Raw genomic sequence first — 21,517 nt, forward strand, 5'->3', positions numbered from 1 at the left:
CAGAGGATGTGGTAGAGGCTGGTACAATTGCAACATTTAAAAGGCATTTGGGATGGGTAGATGAATAGGAAGGGTTTGGAGGGATATGTGCTAGGTGCTGGTAGGTGAGACGAGGTTGGGTTGGGATATCTGGTCAGCATGAATGGGTCTGTTTCCATGCTGTACAACTCTGTGGCTTGAACTAAATAACAATAGATAACCTCACATCAATGTTTCTCTCCTACCCTAGCTGTGCCAGGATCAATTTTTCAAATTTGCCCGATCACCAAGGATGCATGTCTTCAACCAAAATAACTCCACTCCAGCACTCAGCCTGGTTCTCCACAGAAAGGACTTGCACTTCTCTGACTTCACTAGCTGCATCCTTTTGTCTTTCCCTTTCTTTTCTGTTTGAAAACTTTGGGACAAAGTCTGCCTAGCTGCTCTTCCCTTTGCTTCAGGTTTGAACATTTCATACTTTGCTGTTAATAACATTTGATTTAGAACCTGACTATGCAACCCAAGAATCCTCAGTCATGGCCATACCATTTCTGTGCAATAATGATTTAATGCCAATCCTGCATCCTCAGAACTATGACAGGAATCCTTTGCCCTCACTTTCCATCTCCACATCCACTGAATCAATCTCTGCCATCTCCAGCACAATGCCACTTCATCAGAGAAACAGACCTCTCATTCCAACTAGATATCCTAAACTAATCTAGTCCCATTTGCCAGCACTTGGCCCATATCCCTCTAAACTCTTCCTATTCATGTACCCATTCAGATGCCTTTTGAATGTTGTAATTGTACCTTCTGCCACCATTTCCTCTGGCAGTTCATTCCATACACGCACGAATGTCTGCGTGAAAAAGTTGCCCCCCTCAGGGCCTTTTTAAATCTTTCCCTTCTTACCTTAAACCTATGTCCTCTCCTTTTGGATTCCTTTACTCTGGAGAAAAGACCTTGTCTATTTACCCTATCCATCCCCCTCATTACTTTACAAACTTCTATAAGGCCACCCCTCAGCCTCCAGTGTTCCAAGGAAAGTATAATCCCAGCTTATTCAGCCTCTCCCAAGAGCTCAAATCCTCCAATCCGAATAACATCCTTGTAAATAGCTTCTGAACCCTTTCAAGTTTCACAATATCTTTGCTGTAGCAAGCAGACCACAATTCCAAAGTGGCCAAACCAAGGCCCTGAACAGCTGCACAAGACTTCCCAATTTGTATCTTCAATGCACTGACCAATAAAGGCAAGTGCACCAAACACCTTCTTCACTAACCTGTCTACCTTAGAATTAGGTTTATTGTCAGAACAACAGCAGTTCAGTGAAAAGGCCCACTGGCTACCCTCACTCCGGGTCACTGCTTGCCCCAGTTCTGATCCAGTCTGCTGGCTATTCCCACTCCATCCCAGGCCAACTGGCTGCCCTCACTCCAGGTTGCTATTGGCCCCGGTTCTGATCCTATCTGCTGGCCGTACCCACTTTATCAGCAGTCCCCGCTCTGTTCCATGCCCACAGACCCCGCTTCAACTGCTGGCTGCCATCGTGCCCTGCTCCAGGACACTGACAGAAAATAAAGATACAAGAGAAAGAAAAAAAAACAACAAAAAGAAAGAGAAAAATCAGGAAGCAGATGGAGTAGACAGATTCTAGCTGGTGTGTCCTACTTCATCTCCATTTTGGATCTGGGAGTCCACCTTCAAGGAACCATGAACTTGCACTCCTAGGTCTCTTTGTTCAGCAACACTTCCCAGACCTTACCAGAGCAGTGCTGCTCTGATTTTCCCAACCAAAATGTAGCATCTCACATTTATCTAGATAAACTCCATTTCGTCAGCCCAAAGGCCCATCTGATCATGGCCCTGCTCCACTGAGTAACCTTCTTCACGGTCCAATACACCATCAGTTTTGGTGTTGCTTGCAAACTTACTAACCATACCTTCTACATTCACATCCAAAATTATTTATATAAATGACAAAAAGCAGTGTTTGAAAACACACATTCTCTTTTCCACTTTCCCCACTCTCTTTTCAACACCCTGGTCCATTTCTCAAATCACTACTAACAACCTATCCCCTTCTATCCTTTGACTCCTTTTTTTTAAAAAGACTACCCAAGGAGCCAAATACAAGGAGCCAAACGAAGGAGAATTTGTTCTAAACTTCCTGTAATTTTAAAACAGCATTCACTGCTCACACTGTTGTCTCCAACATGCTGAAGAAACCAAATGCATGTCGGGGTATCTTTATGGAATACATGCCTTCAGTCCCCAAGAGGAATCCAGAGTATTTAGCATTCAAAGTTTTCTTCACACTGCCTTTCTGACCTCTACTCACTTCACTCTTCAATAAATGTTAACACAAACTCAAACAACAGCATTACATCTTTCAAATTTGCATTTCACAGCCTTTTGGACTCAGTGAGTTTAATGATTTCACATCATAACCCAGGTCCCAATTTTATTTACTGTTGTTTTTATTTATGGATAACTTTGATGAGTCTGCTTTACCTAGTTTCATTTTTCGACATACCATTTATTATTTTAATTTTCCCAATGCCATTCCCATTTTCATACATAATCCCACTTATCACTGATGCACTTCCATCCTACTACAGACCCTCCTTTTTCTCACCCTGCCTAGTCATCCTAACTTGTTAACTTGTGCCTCATAACAATTAATATAGCTGAAAGTTAATAAAAGTTGCCTTCTATTGCTGTGCCAAGGCACAATCTTAGGTGCATTTCCAAAAACCAACCTTTCCAGTGAATCTACACCTACATTAAACAAAATATAACTTCTTATTAAGTACATTATCACTTACCCACAGCTGAGACATGTGCAAGAACAAGTGAAATATTCATCAGGGAAGAAGCAACTGTGAGCCATCTGATCATCTGCAATTTCTCCACTAAAACGATCGCTCAAAGCCTAAAGAAAAGATTTTGCAAATATAACTTGCCAGTAGGTTTCCTCTTCTCGAAGAGAAATGCACAAAATAGTGACTGTTGTTACTGCTCGTCAACAAAATAACTTCTATCATTTATCCTACTGAAACCATCTTTTCAATTGTGAACATTACTATTTGATCCTCTTGTTTTTATAGTAACCGCCCATTTCTAACATTAATCCATTGGATCTTAAATTTACTCTCTTCCAGTGCTCTCCCACTTCTGTTAGTTACTTCCATTCTCTTGATTTGCAAATATTTTGTTTAGTGCCTTTCACTTCCTCAGATTGCTAAAAAGCACTTTACAAAAAATGGCATTTTCCTGCTTTGATCTGATGTACAATTTCGAGAGATCTCGTCTTCCATTTCTAAATGTGTTGTCTATTTTGATTCCCATCTTTAAATTTCAATGCATTCTCTTCACCTTCCTCTAAATGAAAAGTAAAACAAGTTTACTCTATTCTTATTCTCCAAATGTGCTACATTGCATTTCTCCAAGTAACCGCTTGCCATTTTCCTACCCGTCCTTTTAAGCTACTCTATTCTATTTGACAACACATTCATGTTAATCCACTTTAAAAGGTTTTACTGCAATTACATCAAGAAATATGATACAACTGAGTGTACCAAGTCCCACAAGTAAATAAATGACTAATCAAAACATTTTTATTGGCAATAACTGAAGGTTATTGGCCATGTAAATGCCTGTACATTTCCTTTTGGATTATAGACTGGAAAATGGAAGTTGAGCACTGCTAAAAGTACCAGAAAGGTTTATGCAGCTTGATGGTCAAGTGGGATCAGTTGGAGTATCCTTTGGCGACACAACATCATGTTACTTCTCAGAGCAGTAAATACTTTACAAAACAGAGTAACACCAGGAATCTTTGAGCTGAGGGGAAAAAGCCTAACAACAGCTATTTTAAATTACCATTTAATCTGCCGTTTTACAAACTGAGAAGGCATTGCACTCCGAGTGAGAGTGAGGAACGACAAAGGGACAGAGATCCAAGAGAAAGAATTCCAATAAAGCCCCAGACCCACCTGATTGGCTTTTGAATCAAACACCGATTGTCCATCTCCAGACATTGTCATTACGGTTACAATTCAAAAGAGCGTGAGAAAAAACGCTTTCCACTCTTGTGGTGTGGACTTTTACTTGCAAATTTTGTTTTCCCCATAATATTTGTGTCACAATGTCCGTTTTGTCTGTCTTATTTATAAATGAAGATGAGAGATTTGAGGGTCTTCAAAAGGGTACGCAATAGTAAATTACTGAATTTGAGCTGTAGGGTCAGGCAGTATAGGCTGGGACTGTTTTCCCTATAGCATCAGAGGCTGAGGTTTATAAAATCATGAGGGACATGGATAGGATAAATAGACTTTTCCCTGGGACAGGGGAGTCCAGAATTAGAGGGCCTAGGTTTAGGGAGAGAGGTCAAAAAAATAAAGGGGACCTAAGGGGCAACCTTTTCACGCAGAAGTTGATGCATGCATGGAATGAGCTGCCAAAGAAAGTGGTGGAAACTGATACAATATCTGGTTGGCATGGATGAGTTAGACCAAAGAGTCTGTTTCCATGCTGTACATCTCCATGACTCTGAATTTACAATAGAGTTTTTTTTCCAGTTAATGACAAAATCCTGGTGTCAATTACATTTGTCATGAATAGCAGTTGATCAGGCAAGTTGACCATCACAGTGATTTAAATTGGAAGTTACATATTTATGAAGGCTTGACTATTGGCGCATGCTTTCCAACTGAGTCATATCAACCTAAGCATTATTACTGCCAGATGACTGTGTGCAAGCTCAGCAGTTGGATACGATTGCCTATGCCCCAAAGGTCTGAAAAGAAGTGGCTGCAGAGACAATGGGTGCATTGGCTGTGATCTCCAAAAATTCTCTCGATCCTGAAAAGGTCAGAGCAAGTCAAAGAAAAACAAATGTTTTTCAAAACTTCTGATCAAGGGGAGACAGAAAGCAGGCAACTACATGCCTCTGACAAAATTTTAGTTTAATATTTGCAATTATGAAAATGCTAGAATCCATCATGAAAGCAGAACATTTCAAAATCACAATATAATCAGGCAGATTCAGTGATTTTATGAGAAGTTAACAGCGTTTGAAAAATCTATTAGCGTTCTTCAAGGCTGTACTAAGCAGAGTGATTAGAGAGGAAACGTGATGGTTACTACCCAAAGTAAGGGCTCTTCTATTAGGGGTGAAATTTTGCATGTGTAGACAGTTGCCTAACTAACACAAAACAGAGAATTTGGTTAAATGGCTTGATGTTAAAAAACTTTAACTAGCGAAGTGCTTCGGTCTCAACTATTCCCAATTCATATTATTAACTTGGATGAAGGCAAAAACTATGTCATAGCCAGATTTGCAGATAATACGCAGACAGGTGGAAATGCAAGTTGTGAAGAGGATACAGAGTCTGCAGAGGGATACAGAGAGGCTAAGTGAGAGGGCATGAATTTAACAAATGGAGTATAATGTGAGAAAATATGATATTGCCCACTTCAGTAGTAAGAATTAAAAAAGAAAACGATTACATGGAGAGAGACTGTAAACTGCTGTCCTCATATATCAATCACAAGTAGTTACTACAGTGTTACAGCACGCAACCAAAGAATGGAATGTTGCCCTTAACAAAGAGGAAGAGGAAGTGTAACGCTAAAGGAATCTTGGCACAGACTTGAAGTTTGATTTGTATCTAATCCCTCAGCATAATACCAGTCTGAGCACAGCATAGTTCCATGGTTTATTAGGCCATTTTGGTTTTACAAAGATCTTGTAAAGATGTAGTCCACTAAAAAGTGTCCAAGTGTAATAGTAACAACCTTTTTTTTGAATCTGAGTATGATTTATTTGTATAATATTTCTAGTTATTTTCTTAAGATTAAAGATTGGTTGGTGAAAAGATAGCATGCGATCTGAACAATGGCAGGGCTATTGTTTCCATTGAAGTCACAGTTTAGAGCCTTATGATATCATCAGACTCTGTAAGGAAGGCTCCCCACAGCTTCCTGTGGAATGACAGCCTCGACTGCGCTAAATATTGGGTGCACAACTCAATAATATAACATGAACCTAAAACCTTTGCACTTAAGCGGGAAAGGAGTTATCATCTGAATGAAGTTTCCACAAGTTAGCAGCAAACTAAAGTGACATTATTTTAGTGGCACAGTCCAAACCATTTATCTCAATTAGACATGACAGAAGAACAATTACAATACTAAATTAGTAATGCAGCTGTGATGCAATGGGCTATAATTTTTCCCAAATTTCTTTTGTTCCTACCAGGAGTGGTCCATCCTCCATTCCAACCTACTAATGGAGAGGTCAGTAGGATTAGAAATTCAGACATCGATTTCTACAAGTAAAATGAACTCATTAGTGAGACAAGCTCTTCTAAACTTCAAGGAAATTTTCTGCTAGTTTTGTGGGCGACACGGTGGCACAGTGGTTAGCACTGCTGCCTCACAGCGCCTGTAGACCCGGGTTCAATTCCCGACTCAGGCGACTGACTGTGTGGAGTTTGCATGTTCTCCCCGTGTCTGCGTGGGTTTCCTCCGGGTGCTCCGGTTTCCTCCCACAGTCACAAAGATGTGCGGGTCAGGTGAATTGGCCAAGCTAAATTGCCCATAGTGTTAGGTAAGGGGTAAATGTAGGGGTATGGGTGGGTTGCGCTTCGGCAGGTCGGTGTGGACTTGTTGGGCCGAAGGGCCTGTTTCCACACTGTAAGTCTAATCTAATCTAAATCTAATTTTGATGGCAGTGTTACAGAGCCTCCCAAAATGTGCACCATGAAATAATAGTCATGTCCTACTTTCAATGCCTTGAAAATGATTCCTGGAGGTCTGGGTGATCGAGTTGCGTTGTTGTTCAATTGCTGTTCAATGGTCCGTAACACTCCGGAAAAGTCCGTTGGAGGATTATATGTTCTGGTCCCTTTATACTGAATGGAACAGAAAGCTTCTGGAAACCGACTAAGTTTGCGAAATCGTTCCTGCAGAAGCTTTTCTGGCATCTCTGAAGGTCTATCTGTAGTAACATTCAGATAGATAAAATACATAAATACAGTTGTGAATTGTTAGCATGTATTCTATTCTGGGCTGCTCATCTAACAGTCTAATAGTAAGCAAAGTGCAACCGGAAATTGATCTTGAAATCAGAGCAAGTTCAGACATTCACTCCTAAATATTATTGGATTATGAGAATCAATCCCTAAATCTGAATAAGAGACAATGACAAGATATTTTACTTGTGGAATTTTCATGCAGCTAAACCCCAAAGTTAAAAATACCCCCACAGCACTACAGTCCCACAATGCAACTTGATGGCCTTCATTACTCTTTCCACGATTAATACCAAATGTAAATAAAACCTGTCCAAGAATCTAAAGCACTTTGGAAGAACAAGTTCCAAATTTCCACAAAGCTGAAAGGGAAAAGTGTTTCCTCACTCTACTGTTACATATTCTAGACTAATACTTTAGGCTATCTTGTTATAGATTTTTTTGCCAGATGAACTAACTGCGCTGTATCTACACTATCAGATTTCTGCTTAGACCAGCCTTTTACTCTAAATCAAGGTTTACTCTAAAACAGTCATTTACTCTAAAACAAGCAAAGGTTATGTTCTCATAATCCAACCCCTAGAAAATAAACATAGGAACAGAAGTAGGCTTCAACCACGTACTACCATTCAGTGAGATCATTCCTTATTTGTGACAGAACACCATACAGGCCTTTATCCCAGTTCCTTTAATATTCTAGCTGACAAAAATATACCTAAACAGATTTAAAATTAGAAAGTGGTCTGGCATTAATTGCTGCTTATGGAAGAGAATTCCAAATTTGTACCAATACTTGCCTGTATAAGTATTTCAAAATGCTTCTTTGAAATAGCATGGCTTAACTTTTTGGGGAGAAAGTGAGGATGGCAGATGCTGGAGATCAGAGCTGAAAAAGTGTTGCTGGAAAAGCGCAGCAGGTCAGGCAGCATCCAAGGAGCAGGAGAATCGATGTTTCGGGCATGAGCTCTTCTTCAGGACTTTTTGGGCTCTATTCTCGGTGTTTAGATTCTACAATCATCAGAACCAGCTTCTATTCATTGCAAACTAGCTATCCAGCCAACTGAACTAACTGACCCCCAGTGACCAATACAGTGCACAACGTTCCAGATACCAGTGCACTACATAACCGAAGCATAACCTCCATAGCTTTACATTCAATTCCACTCATTAAGTGACAGCTTTCCTATTACCTGCACACTAATTGCTTTGATTTTGTAATTCAGAGATGAGGATGCTCAAATTCTTCTGCATCTGAGCATTACACTCTATCATTTAGATGATATTTTCTTTTATTCTTCCTGCAAAAGTGGACAATTTCATATTTTCTCATACACACACACACACACACACCATTTGTCTCATCTATTTTTGTAACCTCCTGTCCTCTTCACAACCTACATTCCAGCCTTTGTGTTGGCAGCAAACATTGGCAACGACAGTTTGTCCTTTCATGAGTAACAGTTGAGGTCCCAGCACCAATTCCTACAGCACTCATGGCATATTGCAATATGTTACCCCTACACCGTGAAATTTTATTTTCCACAAAAACATTTGAAATGGCACCTTATAAAATGTCTTTTAGAAATCCAAGTTCAGTACATTCACCAGTTTATCGAAGCATGTGTTATCTCGTCAAAGAACTCCCAACAGATTGGTTAAACATGATTTTATGAAACCACGTTGACTGTGATTTTCTTGAATTTATTCATACACACTTTAACAATAGCTTATTTAATTATTATTCAATAATACTTTCTATCATTCTTCTTACAATAGATGTTGAACTAAATACTTCTGCATTTGTGTCCCTTCCCTTTTGGCTAAAAGAGTTGTATTCACTATTCTCCAAGCATCTACTATCTCGAATCAAGGACATTTTGGAATATTAAAACTATTGCACCAACCATCTCATTAGCAATTTCTTTTTATTTGCTCCTGTGATGTCAGAGTCACTAGTGTAGTCAGCATTTATTGCCCATCCCTAATTGCCCAGAGGATGGTTAAGAGTTAACCACGTTGTTGTAGGTCTGGAGTCACATACAGACCAAGAATGGCAGATTTCCTTGCCTTGAGGACACTATGGGGTTTTTATGACAATCAAAAGCGATTACATGGTTGCCACTGGGCTACTACTTTATTTTTATAAATTCTAAAGTTTCACTGAATTCAAATTACACTAGCTTAAGAAATCTAAGCAGTTATGTCAAACCCTACAGATTTGGTTGGAAAGAGAGATTTACCTGGTTTCTGAGTAACTGTGAAGTGATAGTGTTAAGGACTAGATAGGAATTCATTTTGCCTTGTACTTTGAAACTTTATGGCTATGTTTTATGTAGTTTGCTTGGTTTGTTTTGTTTTATTTTCATTTATTTTGTGTAACAAGCTCCTGCTTTATTGCTGAAAACAACCTGCAGCCTTGCATGTTTATGTCTCAGTGAAAGATCACCACTTCAAATTAAAACTAATTATCTCTCCAGCCAGATTTCATTCTGGGATCGGATTGGTCCCTTAGTTACATTAGCTGAAATCATAACATGTGGACATTGATGTGGAAGTATTTCACAGGACTGTCTTTGAGTAAAAATCTACCACTCAGGACCACAGATGCACATAAACCACGTTAACTGTTCGAAAGGCAGTTCAATTCGGGACTGAGTGATAAATGCTAGCATATAGCAATGCACATTTCAAGAAGAAATAAAAACACATTGACTGTTAGGGGACACTGGTGCAAACTACCTCTCAAAGTACAAAAACCATTCTTATACCACCACTGATCTCTGTTATCAAGTTAAAACAGCATCCATACCTTCTCAATTCCACAATCTTCAAGCTACACCACAAGCTGCCAATGTGGCAGTTTGCCATATATTTTCTGAAATTCCAAACAAGCATCATGTTGTCTTTCATCACCTTCTCTGCTACCTCAAAGAATTCAATCAGATTGGTTAGATATTATAAAATCTCCAAGAAATATATTCTGGCTTTCAAATTAAATTTTGTTTTTAATCTGATGTGAGTATCACTGGCAAGGCTAGAATTTGTTGCCCATGCCTAGTTGGTTTTGAGATGGTCATAACCACTATAGTCACATTTTCACAGAAAATATTCAGGGTATCAAAGAAAGAACAAGTATACCGTTTTGGATACTTGTGGGGGGGATGACTTACCAGGGGCAAGCAACGAGGTTCAGGCCTCTGGCACGGAGCCTGGCCCCGTTGCTCAGAAGGGTAGGGTGGAGAAAGGTAGAGCAATAGTTCTTGGGGACACGATAGTGAGGGGGACAGACAGACGGTTTTGTGGGGGCGACAGGGACTCACGTTTGGTATGTTGCCTCCCAGGTGCAAGGGTACGTGATGTCGCTGATCGTGTTTTCCGGGTCCTTAAGGGGGAGGGGGAGCAGCCCCAGATCGTGGTCCACATTGGAACCAATGATATAGGTAGGAAGAAGGGTGAGGATGTCAGACAGGCTTTCAGGGAGCTAGGTTGGAAGCTCAGAGTTAGAACTAACAGAGTTGTAGTCTCTGGTTTGTTACCCGTGCCACGTGATAGAGAGTCGAGGAATAGGGAGAGAGAGCAGTTAAATGCGTGGCTACAGGGATGGTGCAGGAGGGAGGGATTCCGGTTTTTGGACAACTGGGGTCCTTTCTGGGGAAGGTGGGACCTCTATAAAAAGGATGGGCTACACCTGAACCTGAGGGGCACCAGTGTCCTTGGGGGGAGGTTTGCTAGTGCTCTTTGGGAGGGTTTAAACTAACTCCGCGGGGGCATGGGAACCAGGACTGTAGCTTTAGGGTACAGGACCTTGAGTGTAGGGAGGTTAGGAATAATGCAGCGACCTCTAAGGAGGGTGCCTGTAACCAGAAAGGTGGATTGAAGTGTGTATACTTCAATGCCAGAAGTATAAGGAATAAGGTAGGTGAACTTGCAGCGTGGGTTGGTACCTGGGACTTCGATGTTGTGGCCATTACAGAGACGTGGGTAGAACAGGGACAAGAATGGCTGTTGCACGTTCCAGGGTTCAAATGTTTTAGTAGGATCAGACATGGGGGTAAAAAAGGGGGAGGCGTGGCATTACTTGTCAAAGACAGTATCACAGCAGTGGAATGGACGATGGAAGAGGACTTGCCATCTGAGGTAGTTTGGGCTGAGGTTAGAAATAGGAAAGGTGAGGTCACCCTGTTAGGCGTTTTCTACAGGCCTCCTAATAGTCCTAGAGAAGTAGAGGATAATATTGCAAGGATGATTCAGGAAAAGAGTGAAGGTAGCAGGGTGGTTGTTATGGGGGACTTTAACTTCCCAGATATTGACTGGGAGAGCTATAGCTCGAGTTCATTAGATGGGTCGGTGTTTGTACAATGTGTGCAGGAGGGTTTCCTGACACAATATGTCGACAGGCCAACAAGAGGGGAGGCTATATTGGATTTGGTTCTAGGTAATGAACCAGGCCAGGTGTTAGACTTGGAGGTAGGTGAGCACTTCGGGGACAGTGACCACAACTCGGTGACTTTTATTTTAGTGATGGAGAGGGATAATCGTGCGCCGCAGGGCAAGAGCTATAGCTGGGGGCAGGGAAATTATGATGCAGTGAGGCATGACTTAGGTTGTGTGGATTGGAAAAACAGGCTTCAAGAGAAGAACACTAATGAGATGTGGGGATTGTTCAAGGAGCAGCTACTGCGTGTCCTCGATAGGTATGTACCAGTCAGGCATGGTGTAAAGGGCCTTGTGAGGCAGCCGTGGTTTAGTAAGGAATTGGAGTCCCTTGTGAAAGGGAAGAAGGCGGCATATGTAAAGATGAGGTGTGAAGGTTCAGTAGGGGCGATTGAGAGTTATAAGGTAGCCAGGAAGGAGCTAAAGAGGGAGCTAAGAGAAGCGAGAAGGGGACATGAAAAGTCTTTAGCTGGTAGGATTAGGGAAAACCCAAAGGCTTTCTATAGGTATGTCAAGAATAAAAGGATGACTAGGGTAGGTATCGGTCCAGTCAAGGATAGTAGTGGGAAGTTGTGTGTGGAGGCGGAGGAGATTGGAGAGACATTAAATCAGTACTTTTCATCAGTATTCACTCAGGAACAGGACACTGTTGCTGATGTGAATATGGAATCACAAATAATTAGAATGGATGCCCTGGAAATATGCAGGGAAGAGGTTTTGGGAATATTGGAAAGGATATTCAGATATTCAGGATAGATAAGCCTCCTGGGCCTGATGGCATTTACCCCAGGATCCTATGGGAAGCTAGGGAGGAGATAGCAGAGCCATTGGCCTGGATTTTTATGTCGTCATTGTCAACGGGAATAGTACCAGAGGACTGGAGGATAGCGAATGTGGTCCCATTGTTCAAGAAAGGGAGTAGGGATAGCCCTAGTAACTATAGGCCAGTGAGTCCGACTTCAGTGGTGGGCAAAGTCTTAGAGAGAATGGTAAGGGATAAGATTTATGAACATCTGGGTAGGAATAACGTGATCAGGGATAGCCAACATGGTTTTGTGAAGGGCAGGTCGTGCCTCACAAACCTTGTTGAGTTCTTTGAGAAGGTGACTAAGGAAGTGGATGAGGGTAAAGCAGTAGATGTTGTGTATATGGATTTTAGTAAGGCGTTCGATAAGGTTCCCCATGGTAGGCTAATGCTAAAACTTCGGAGGTATGGCATTGAGGATACATTAGAGGTTTGGATTAGGAATTGGCTGGCTGGAAGGAGACAGAGGGTAGTAGTTGATGGATTATGTTCATCTTGGAGCGCAGTTACTAGCGGTGTACCACAAGGATCTGTTTTGGGACCATTGCTTTTTGTTATCTTTATAAATGATCTAGAGGAAGGACTTGAAAGCTGGGTAAGCAAGTTTGCGGATGACACGAAAGTCGGTGGAGTTGTGGATAGTGAGGAAGGAAGTGGTAGGTTACAGCGGGATATAGATAAGTTGCAGAGCTGGGCGGAAATGTGGCAAATGGAATTCAATGTAGCTAAGTGCGAAGTCGTTCACTTTGGTAGGAATAACAAGATGATGGATTACTGGGCTAATGGTAGGCTACTTGGTAGTGTGGATGAGCAGAGGGATCTTGGTGTCCATGTACACAGATCTCTGAAAGTTGCCACCCAGGTAAATAGTGCTGTGAGGAAGGCATATGGTGTACTGGGCTTTATTGGCAGAGGAATTGAGTTCCGGAGTCCTGAGGTCATGTTGCAGTTGTATAAGACTCTGGTGAGGCCTCATCTGGAGTATTGTGTGCAGTTTTGGTCGCCATACTATAGGAAGGATGTGGAAGCTTTAGAACGCGTGCAGAGGAGGTTTACCAGGATGTTGCCTGGAATGGTAGGAAAATCTTATGAGGAAAGGCTGAGGCACTTGGGGCTGTTCTCATTGGAGAAGAGAAGGTTTAGGGGAGATCTGATAGAAGTGTATAAGATGATTAGGGGTTTAGATAGGGTAGATACTAAGAACCTTTTACCGATGATGGAGTCAGGTGTTACTAGGGGACATAGCTTTAAATTAAGGGGTGGTAGGTATAGGACAGATGTTAGGGGTAGATTCTTCACACAGCGGGTTGTGAGTTCATGGAATGCCCTGCCCGTATCAGTGGTGAACTCTCCTTCTTTATGTTCATTTAAGCGGGCATTGGATAGGCATTTGGAAGTTATTGGGCTAGTATAGGTTAGGTAGGACTCGGTCGGCGCAACATCGAGGGCCGAAGGGCCTGTACTGCGCTGTATCCTTCTATGTTCTATGTTCTATAAAGAGCTGAGTTTCTGACCATAACTAAATTCCCTTGTATTTCAGTAAAAGCTTAATTTACGCCCATTCTGTGGCCTTGACATTCAATGTAAGCCTTAGGTTGTCATATCAGCCCAGACTTCCACTGTTGCCAAATCCTGATAAAATTGAAAAGGAAAAGAGTTAAGTTCTGAGTTTTGTGAAACAAGAGGTTCAGCTGAGCATAACTCAGATAAGAAATACAGTCAACAATGGGGTGGAGGCAAAGGTAATGGATTAACAAGATGGAAAAGCAGCCGTTACGTACAACCATTTAACAAGATAAGATGGCATTTAGTATGTAAGGTCAATTTAACAAGGTGAAAAGTATTCATTATGTGAAGCCAGTTAACAAGGTTAAGAACATTCATTGTGTAACAGCAGATGGCTTAATCTTTACCAATGACACTTGCTGATTGTAACGGTCAATTAATATGTATGTCGCCTTATCTGGATGCTCCTTCCTGTAAAATCACTACATAGTTCATTAAGAAACTGCCGTTCGAGAGAGAAGACTGAGTATTCATGTCTCTGTGCACATTGGTAATCATTTTCTCGCTCTCCAGGGCTCAGAATAAAGATGAAGGCGGCAAAACTACTCTGTGTCTGAGCTTTTTGTTTTGGCTAATAGGGGGATACGGGACGACACAAAACTTTAAACAAAGCAAAATGACTTTTAGATCAGATCACTGCATCACCTGTTTGCATGATCAAAGGTGTCAATTTTTAGGGTCTTTGAAGGTTTGACTTTTACTGTGTTGTGAATACACAGGGAGGTTTGTTTGAGTCAGTTGTCTACCTCCAGGACCCAAAACAAAGTTCAAAATCTTAGATACTAATTAAGGGTACACAGGCATGAGATTCCACAGTATTAAATAAATAAAACTTGACCATTGTAAGGGACCTTATATTTTTCCTTGAAGGACTGTAAGTTCAAGAAAGAAACTCACCATCACCTTCTCAAGGGTAACTAGCAATGGGGAATAAATGTTGGCCAGGAAACGACACCAGAATCCAAGAAATAAATAAATATATTTTTAGGGGGAAAAAAACCTGAAAATCGAAGTTGGAGAGACTGCTTTATAGTTTACAAGTGTCAGGAGGGATTCTTCCTGATAGTGTAGTCAAAAGCATCCGAAAGTAGGGGATACTTCTCTTTTCTTCTCTCTGTACAAGTGAAGAGAAGGGGGGAAAATAAATTATCGACTCAAAAGAATAATAAAACATGATCAGCTATTGAATTAAAGTTGATCATAATCTTGCAGAAATCATGCCATTATTGCTAAAATCTTGACAGCTAAGAGAAACAACTCTCCATCTTATAGTCTGGACTTTTTGATTTATTGAAATGATTTTCCCTGTTATTAATTTTTCATCCATAGTTTTATGATCTGCCAAATATAGGGAGATGATGATGTGGTGGTACTGTCACTGGATCAGCAATTCAGAGACCAAGGATCTGAGGATGAAATTTGACTTTCATTAAGATTTGGAGATGCAGGTATTGGACTGGGGTGTACAAAGTTAAAAATCACAACACCAGGTTATAGTCCAACTCCGAAAGCTAGTGTGCTTCCAATTAAACCTGTTGGACTATAACCTGATGTTGTGCGATTTTTGACTTTAATTAAATACAGATAGAATCAAAAGCTACTTAATGTTGACTATGTAACAACTGACAATGGTCATAAAAATGCATCTGGCTCACTAATGCCCTTTAAGGAAAATCTGCCATTCTCACTTACATGACTCCAGACTGTGAGGCACCACATATTTTTCCTTTGTGAAATGCGAACTCGAATGGAAGTCAGACACCACTAAATAATTGAACTATGACAGTTTTGCAAATTTCAAGTGAAAAGTCAAGTGCAGCACATTTTGAACTGTGCAAGACAATGTTGGCTTTTGAAGCATTGAGGAGGATACTCGGAAACAGAGTGGGTTTAGTTGAGAAAAAACTGCCCGACGATTGCCTTCCAATTGGCTAAGCTGCGGTTTGCTAAAAAGCTGCAAGTGAAGATACATCTGGTGCCTGTGAATTGAAAGTATCTCACTTCTCTCTCTATATGCATATACTCCAAAGTGAGTGAAAAGAATAATAGAATTATTTCTTCCCAATTTTTTTAACATCAAAACAGCCAGGTTCTGAAGAAGGGTCATGCCTGAAAAGTTGACTTCACCGCTTCCTGATGCTTCCTGTGTTCTTCCAGCCTCCTGCTGGTTCACCAGATGAGCGACTGAAGTGAAGAAAACAATCCCATCATAGATAACACCATGTTATCAGTGTTAAAATCAAAAGAAACTGTGAGAACAAATGTAACCCAACCTAGTGACCTGGATTTTTCATCTTCAAAATTGTGTTTCTCATCTACAGTTCTTTTCTACCCATATGTGTCAAATAGTCTCCTAGTCATGATAGTGTGTACAACTATTTGGGGATTTTAAAGAGTTGTAGTTTAAATCACATAATAGGTGAGTAATTCTCTTTTGTTACAACAAATATAATCATGTTTTTGTAAATTGGTTTTGTCCTGAATAGCAGTCAGAGTGGAAAATTGGTCAGTTTGATGGACTAATTGTGATTTTATACATTTTGTGATGGCTCGTGGAACAGTGCGGACATTTAGTGGCTCACTCTTCCCAGTAAGTCATGACAAGACAATCAGTAACTAACTCAGCAAATAGCAAACCACTCAGTTGTGTCTAAATGCTACCAAGTTTGAGAAAATAAAAGAAACTAGATGTCCAAAGATGCACATGTGAGGTAGATTGGCCATGCTAAGTTGCCCATGGTGTCCAGGGATCAGCACCAAGGTAGATTAGGTGGATTAACTGGGAAGTACAAGGCAACAGGAATAAGGTGGAGATAGTGGTTTTGGATGGACTTCAGAGGGGTGGTGTGGACTTGATGGGCAGAATGGATTATATCAAACAGTACACTGTAGGGCTTTTATGATTCTAGATTAGAGTGGTGCTGGAAAAGCACAGCCAGGTCAGGCAGCATCCGAGGAGCAGGAAAATCGACGTTTCGGGCAAAAGCCCTTCTTCAGGAATTTTCCTGCTCCTCGGATGCTGCCTGACCTGCTGTGCTTTTCCAGCAACACTCTAATCTAAAATCTTATTTCCAGCATCTGCAGTCCTCACTTTTGCCCACTTTTATGATTCTAGATGTACCACACAAAATTGACTAAGGCTCTTTAATGGCAAACAGCCTGGCTGACACTGCAAAGTTCTCCTTAGTAAATGAACATTTGGGACAAACTTAGGAGAGCTGTCTCACAAAGAGTCAAGCAACAACCTGACATTATCTCAGAGATATGCTTCCATGTGCCACTACTACCATTGGGCAAAAGTGAGGACTGCAGATGCTGGAGATCAGAGTTGAGAGTGTGGTGCTGGAAAAGCACAGGTCAGGCAGCATACAGGGAGCCCTTCCTGAAGGGCATTTGCTGGAACGTCAATTTTCCAGCTTCTCGGATGCTGTCTGACCTGCTGTGCTTTTCCAGCACCACACTCTCGCCACTAGCACCACTGCCCACTGTCAGGACAGACTCAGCAGAGTGGTATAGTCAGGAGGGAGCTCTCAACAGTAACTTCAGATCCAGATAAGTCATGATATCAGGTCAAAATTAGGAACAAATTCTGATTATCACCTTGGGTTTGCTTGACCCATTTGGCTCCTGTCTTCATTCCAGCTTTGGCGCAAAAATTAACAAAAGTAAAGGGGATGCGAGGCTGCCTGTGCTTGACATTGACCAGGGAAGGTGGCTTCATGCAGTGGAAAATGTTTAAGGCTGGAGAAAATAGCTTGGGGAGCTACTCCAAATTAGGTACATCTGAGAGTGGGCTGAAGGAAGCCCACAAACAGTATCTATTTGAAGCAACTGCTAAAATGGAGGTAAGAGAAAGTGGTTTGATGAAGTTAGTAATTGATTACTGCAAGTTTCAAGTTTTAATCAGATGTCTAGGAGCATTCTCAGGAGTCCTTTGGAACTCTGTCTCAGAAGAGCTACTAAGACACTCACTGTGTCAGAGGTTTTGAACATTCTGAATCTAGATTTTTAAAAGTGAAGTACTGGAGTCCCTTGTAAAGGAGACAGTTTTAGTGAGATTTAATGACTACCAACGTTAAAAATATCTACAGGATCAGTCTTAAAGGTCTGACCACTTAAGGTGCCCCATGTGGTAAGTCAGCCCACAGTTGGTCTGATAATTGACATTTATATCAGTTAATCCTGGATGTTAGAATCTAAGCTGTATCTTGTTGACTAATTCACAAATGCAAGCATCCCTGGATCAGCTAAGAACAAGAGAACAAAGAGAACAAGAGAACAGAAACAGACTCTCCAAGCCTGCATCAACACACTTTGCCCCTCCATACTAAAACTGTCTTCACTTACGGGATACGTATCACTCTATTCCCTTCCTATTCACATATTCACAGAAATGCCTGCTTCCACCAGGTACAACAGCAGCCTAAACACCAATGCATTTGGGCATTGGATAACTTTTGGACTGCACACCTGGATTCCCCCTGCATATCAATACTCCTAAGAGTTCTGTCATTCATTGTATAATTTTCACCTGTACCTTCCAAATTGCATCACCTCACATTGTCCAGATTAAACTCCATCTGCCATTTTTCTGTCCATGCCTCCAAATGATCGTTATTCTGCTCTATCCTCTGACAATACTCTTCATTATCCGCAACTCCACCAATCTCTGCGTTGTCCGCAAACTTACTAATTGGACCAGCCAAGCTTTCTTCCAAATCATTTATACCACAAACAAAAGATGCCCCAGCACTGATCCCTGTGGAAAACCAGTAACTATAACCGTTCATTTGGAAAAGCATTCTTCTGTCACTATCCTCTATCTCTTATCACTAAGCCAGTTCTGTATTCATCGTCAGCTGATCCCTGATACAATGTGATTTCACCTTTTCTACCACATTGCCATGAGGGACCTTGACAAAGACTTCACTGAGTTCACGTTAACAGCTTCAACCACTTTGCCTCATCAATCATCTTCATCACCTTGTCAAAATACTCGATCAACTTAGAATCATAGAATGCCCACAGTGTGGAAACAGGCCATTCGGCCCAACAAGTCCACACTGACCCACTCCCCCCCCCCACCACCACCACCCCCCCCCCCCCCCAACCCCCACCCACCACCCCCCACCCCCACACCCACCCCCCCCCCCCCCCCCCCCCCCCCCCCCCCCACCCTAGTACTCTACATTTACCCTTAACTAATGCACTTAACCTACATATCCCTGAACACGATGGGCAATTTAACATGGCCAATTCACCTAACATGCATATCTTTGGATTGTGGGAGGAAACCAGAGTACCAGCAGGAAACCCATGCAGATACAGGGAGAACGTGCTAACTCCACACAGACAATCGCCCGAGGCTGGAATTGAACCAGAGTCCCTAGTGTTGAGAGGCAGCTGTGCTAACCACTGAGCCACTATGAACAATTAGTTGCCAATACTGCCCTTTCTCAACCAAGTCTCAGTAATAGTAATAACATCATACTCCCAGGTACTAATCCAAGCCCTAATTCATCTGCCTTTCCTACTACCCTTCTTGCATTAAAACAAATGCACTTCAGACCACCAGTCCCTTTGTATTCATCATCTGCTCCCGGCCTACTCTTCCCCTTAGTCACACTGACTTCATTATCTAGTTCCTTACAGGCTTTAGTTACTACCACCTGACTGTCCACTAGCCTCCTCAATTGCTCCCCTTCCCTCTGCCACATTAGTTTAAATGCTCCCCAACAGCATTAGCTAAAGCACTCCCTAAGACATCAGTCCAGCCCAGGTGTAATTTGTAAAGGTTCCCCCTCACCCAGAACTGGGACCAATGTCCCAAAAATCTGAATCCCTCCCTCCTACACCATCTCTCAAACTATGCATTCATCATGCCCCTTCTTTCATTTCCACTCTGACTAGCACGTGGCACTGGTAGCAATCCTGAGATTACTACCTCTGAGGCACTACTTTTTAACTTGGTTCCTAACTTCCTAAATTCTGCTTGTAGGGCCTCAGCCCGTTTATTACCGATATCATCGGTGGCTGTATGAACCACAACAGCTGGCTGTTCACCTCTTCGCCCCTTCAGAATGTCCTGCAGCCGATCTGAGACATCCCTGACCCGTGCACCTGGGAAGCAACATACTATTCGGAAATCTTGTTTTTGACCACAGAACTATCTATCTACTCCCCTTACAATTGAATCCCCCATGACTATAGCCTTTCCACTCTTTTTCCCACCCTTCTGTACAGCAGAGCCAGCCACGCTACCAATGAACCTGACTACTGCTGCCTTCCCCTGGTGAGCCATCTCCCCGAACAGTATCCAAAACGGTATACCTGTTCTAAACGGAGGTGACTGCACCGGACACCTGCACTGCCTTCCTGCTCTTTCTCTGCCTTTTGGTCACCCATTCCCTTTCTCCCTCAGCAATCCTAATCAGCAGTGTGACCAATTCGCTAAACGTGCTACATCCATGACCCCCTCAGCATCGTGTATGCTCCAGAGCCATCATGCGGTCTAACAAGAGCTGTAGCTGGACACACTTCCTGCATGTGGGGGAGTTGAGGCATCAGTCACGTCCCTGACTTCCCACATTGAGCAAGAGGAGCATTACACGGGTCTGAGATCTGCAGCCATTTTTACTCATAAGCTTAACTTAAACCAACTATAATATCAAATAACTGATAAATGAAAAAAAAAGAAATCTCACGACAAAAGAACAGAAAAGCCTTACCTTATCAATACACCACAGAGGAGGGGGTGCTGGTGGGAGATAGTGTAGTGTCTCAGGTTCAGCCGCTGTTCAAATATATCAATTCACCTACCTTCCCAGAGTGCAATTCGACTACGCCCACTCAGCTCCTCACTCTCACCACTCCCACTTAGCTGTGCTGCCAAAATAAAAGGGAAACCCACCTTCTCCCAGCAGTCCCCTCGTCATCACTCTCATTGGTCCTGCTGCTGCTCCAAAATGTTTCTAAATACATACAAATATTGTTCCTGAGAACATTTTCAAGTAAGTTCCCTACTACCAATGTGAGGCTCACAGACTTGTAATTTCCTGGACTATCTCTGCTACCCTTCTTAAACAATGGGACTATACTGGCTATTCTCCAGTCCTCTGGGACCTCACCTGTGGCCAACGAGATACAAAGATGCCTTTTAGTGCTCCAACAATTTGTTCTGTTGCCTCCCACAATATTCTGGAAAGGATCCCAACAGCACTCCGGGACTTATCTACCTTAGTAAGCCCCAAATAAATATACCTTATTGCCCAAGAGAAGGTGATCATGAGCTACCTTCTTGAACTGCTGCGGTCCATGAGTCGTAGATCCAACCCAGGGAGTTTTAGTATTTTGACCAAGCAATAGTAAAGTAATCGCAATACATTTCCAGATCAGGACAGAATGTGGTTTAGAAGAGAATTTGCTAGTCTAGTGTTCCCATGTATCTACAGCTTGTGTCCTTTTTAGAAAGTGCTGTCAGAATAGCATTACTGAGCTAGTGCAGTACATTTTTTAGATGGTATACATTGTTGCCACTGTGCAGCACTGGTGGAAGGAGTGAATATTCAAAGTGGATATGGTGCAAATCCAATCAACAGCTTTGATTCCTATCATTGCCTTGAATAAAGGTCATGAGGATAGACAGAAAAGTAGAATTTGTATTACTATCTGATCAACCACGATCTGAATT

General features: G+C 41.9%; 1 protein-coding gene across 2 annotated transcripts in view; it reads right to left on the reverse strand.

Annotated features, from left to right (window-relative positions):
- Positions 1-21,517, reverse strand: part of zfyve1 (zinc finger, FYVE domain containing 1) — a 100,532-nt gene that overhangs the window by 65,054 nt on the left and 13,961 nt on the right. For both annotated transcript variants that reach the window (XM_060828701.1, XM_060828702.1), the window contains exons 3-4: positions 6,774-6,988; positions 2,811-2,917 (exon numbers count right to left, since the gene is read on the reverse strand). In XM_060828701.1, the coding sequence (XP_060684684.1) occupies positions 2,811-2,917; positions 6,774-6,988 (322 nt within the window). The remainder of the gene's footprint in view (positions 1-2,810; positions 2,918-6,773; positions 6,989-21,517) is intronic.

Source organism: Hemiscyllium ocellatum, chromosome 8 (assembly GCF_020745735.1).
Source record: "Hemiscyllium ocellatum isolate sHemOce1 chromosome 8, sHemOce1.pat.X.cur, whole genome shotgun sequence".
Lineage (NCBI taxonomy): Eukaryota > Metazoa > Chordata > Chondrichthyes > Orectolobiformes > Hemiscylliidae > Hemiscyllium > Hemiscyllium ocellatum.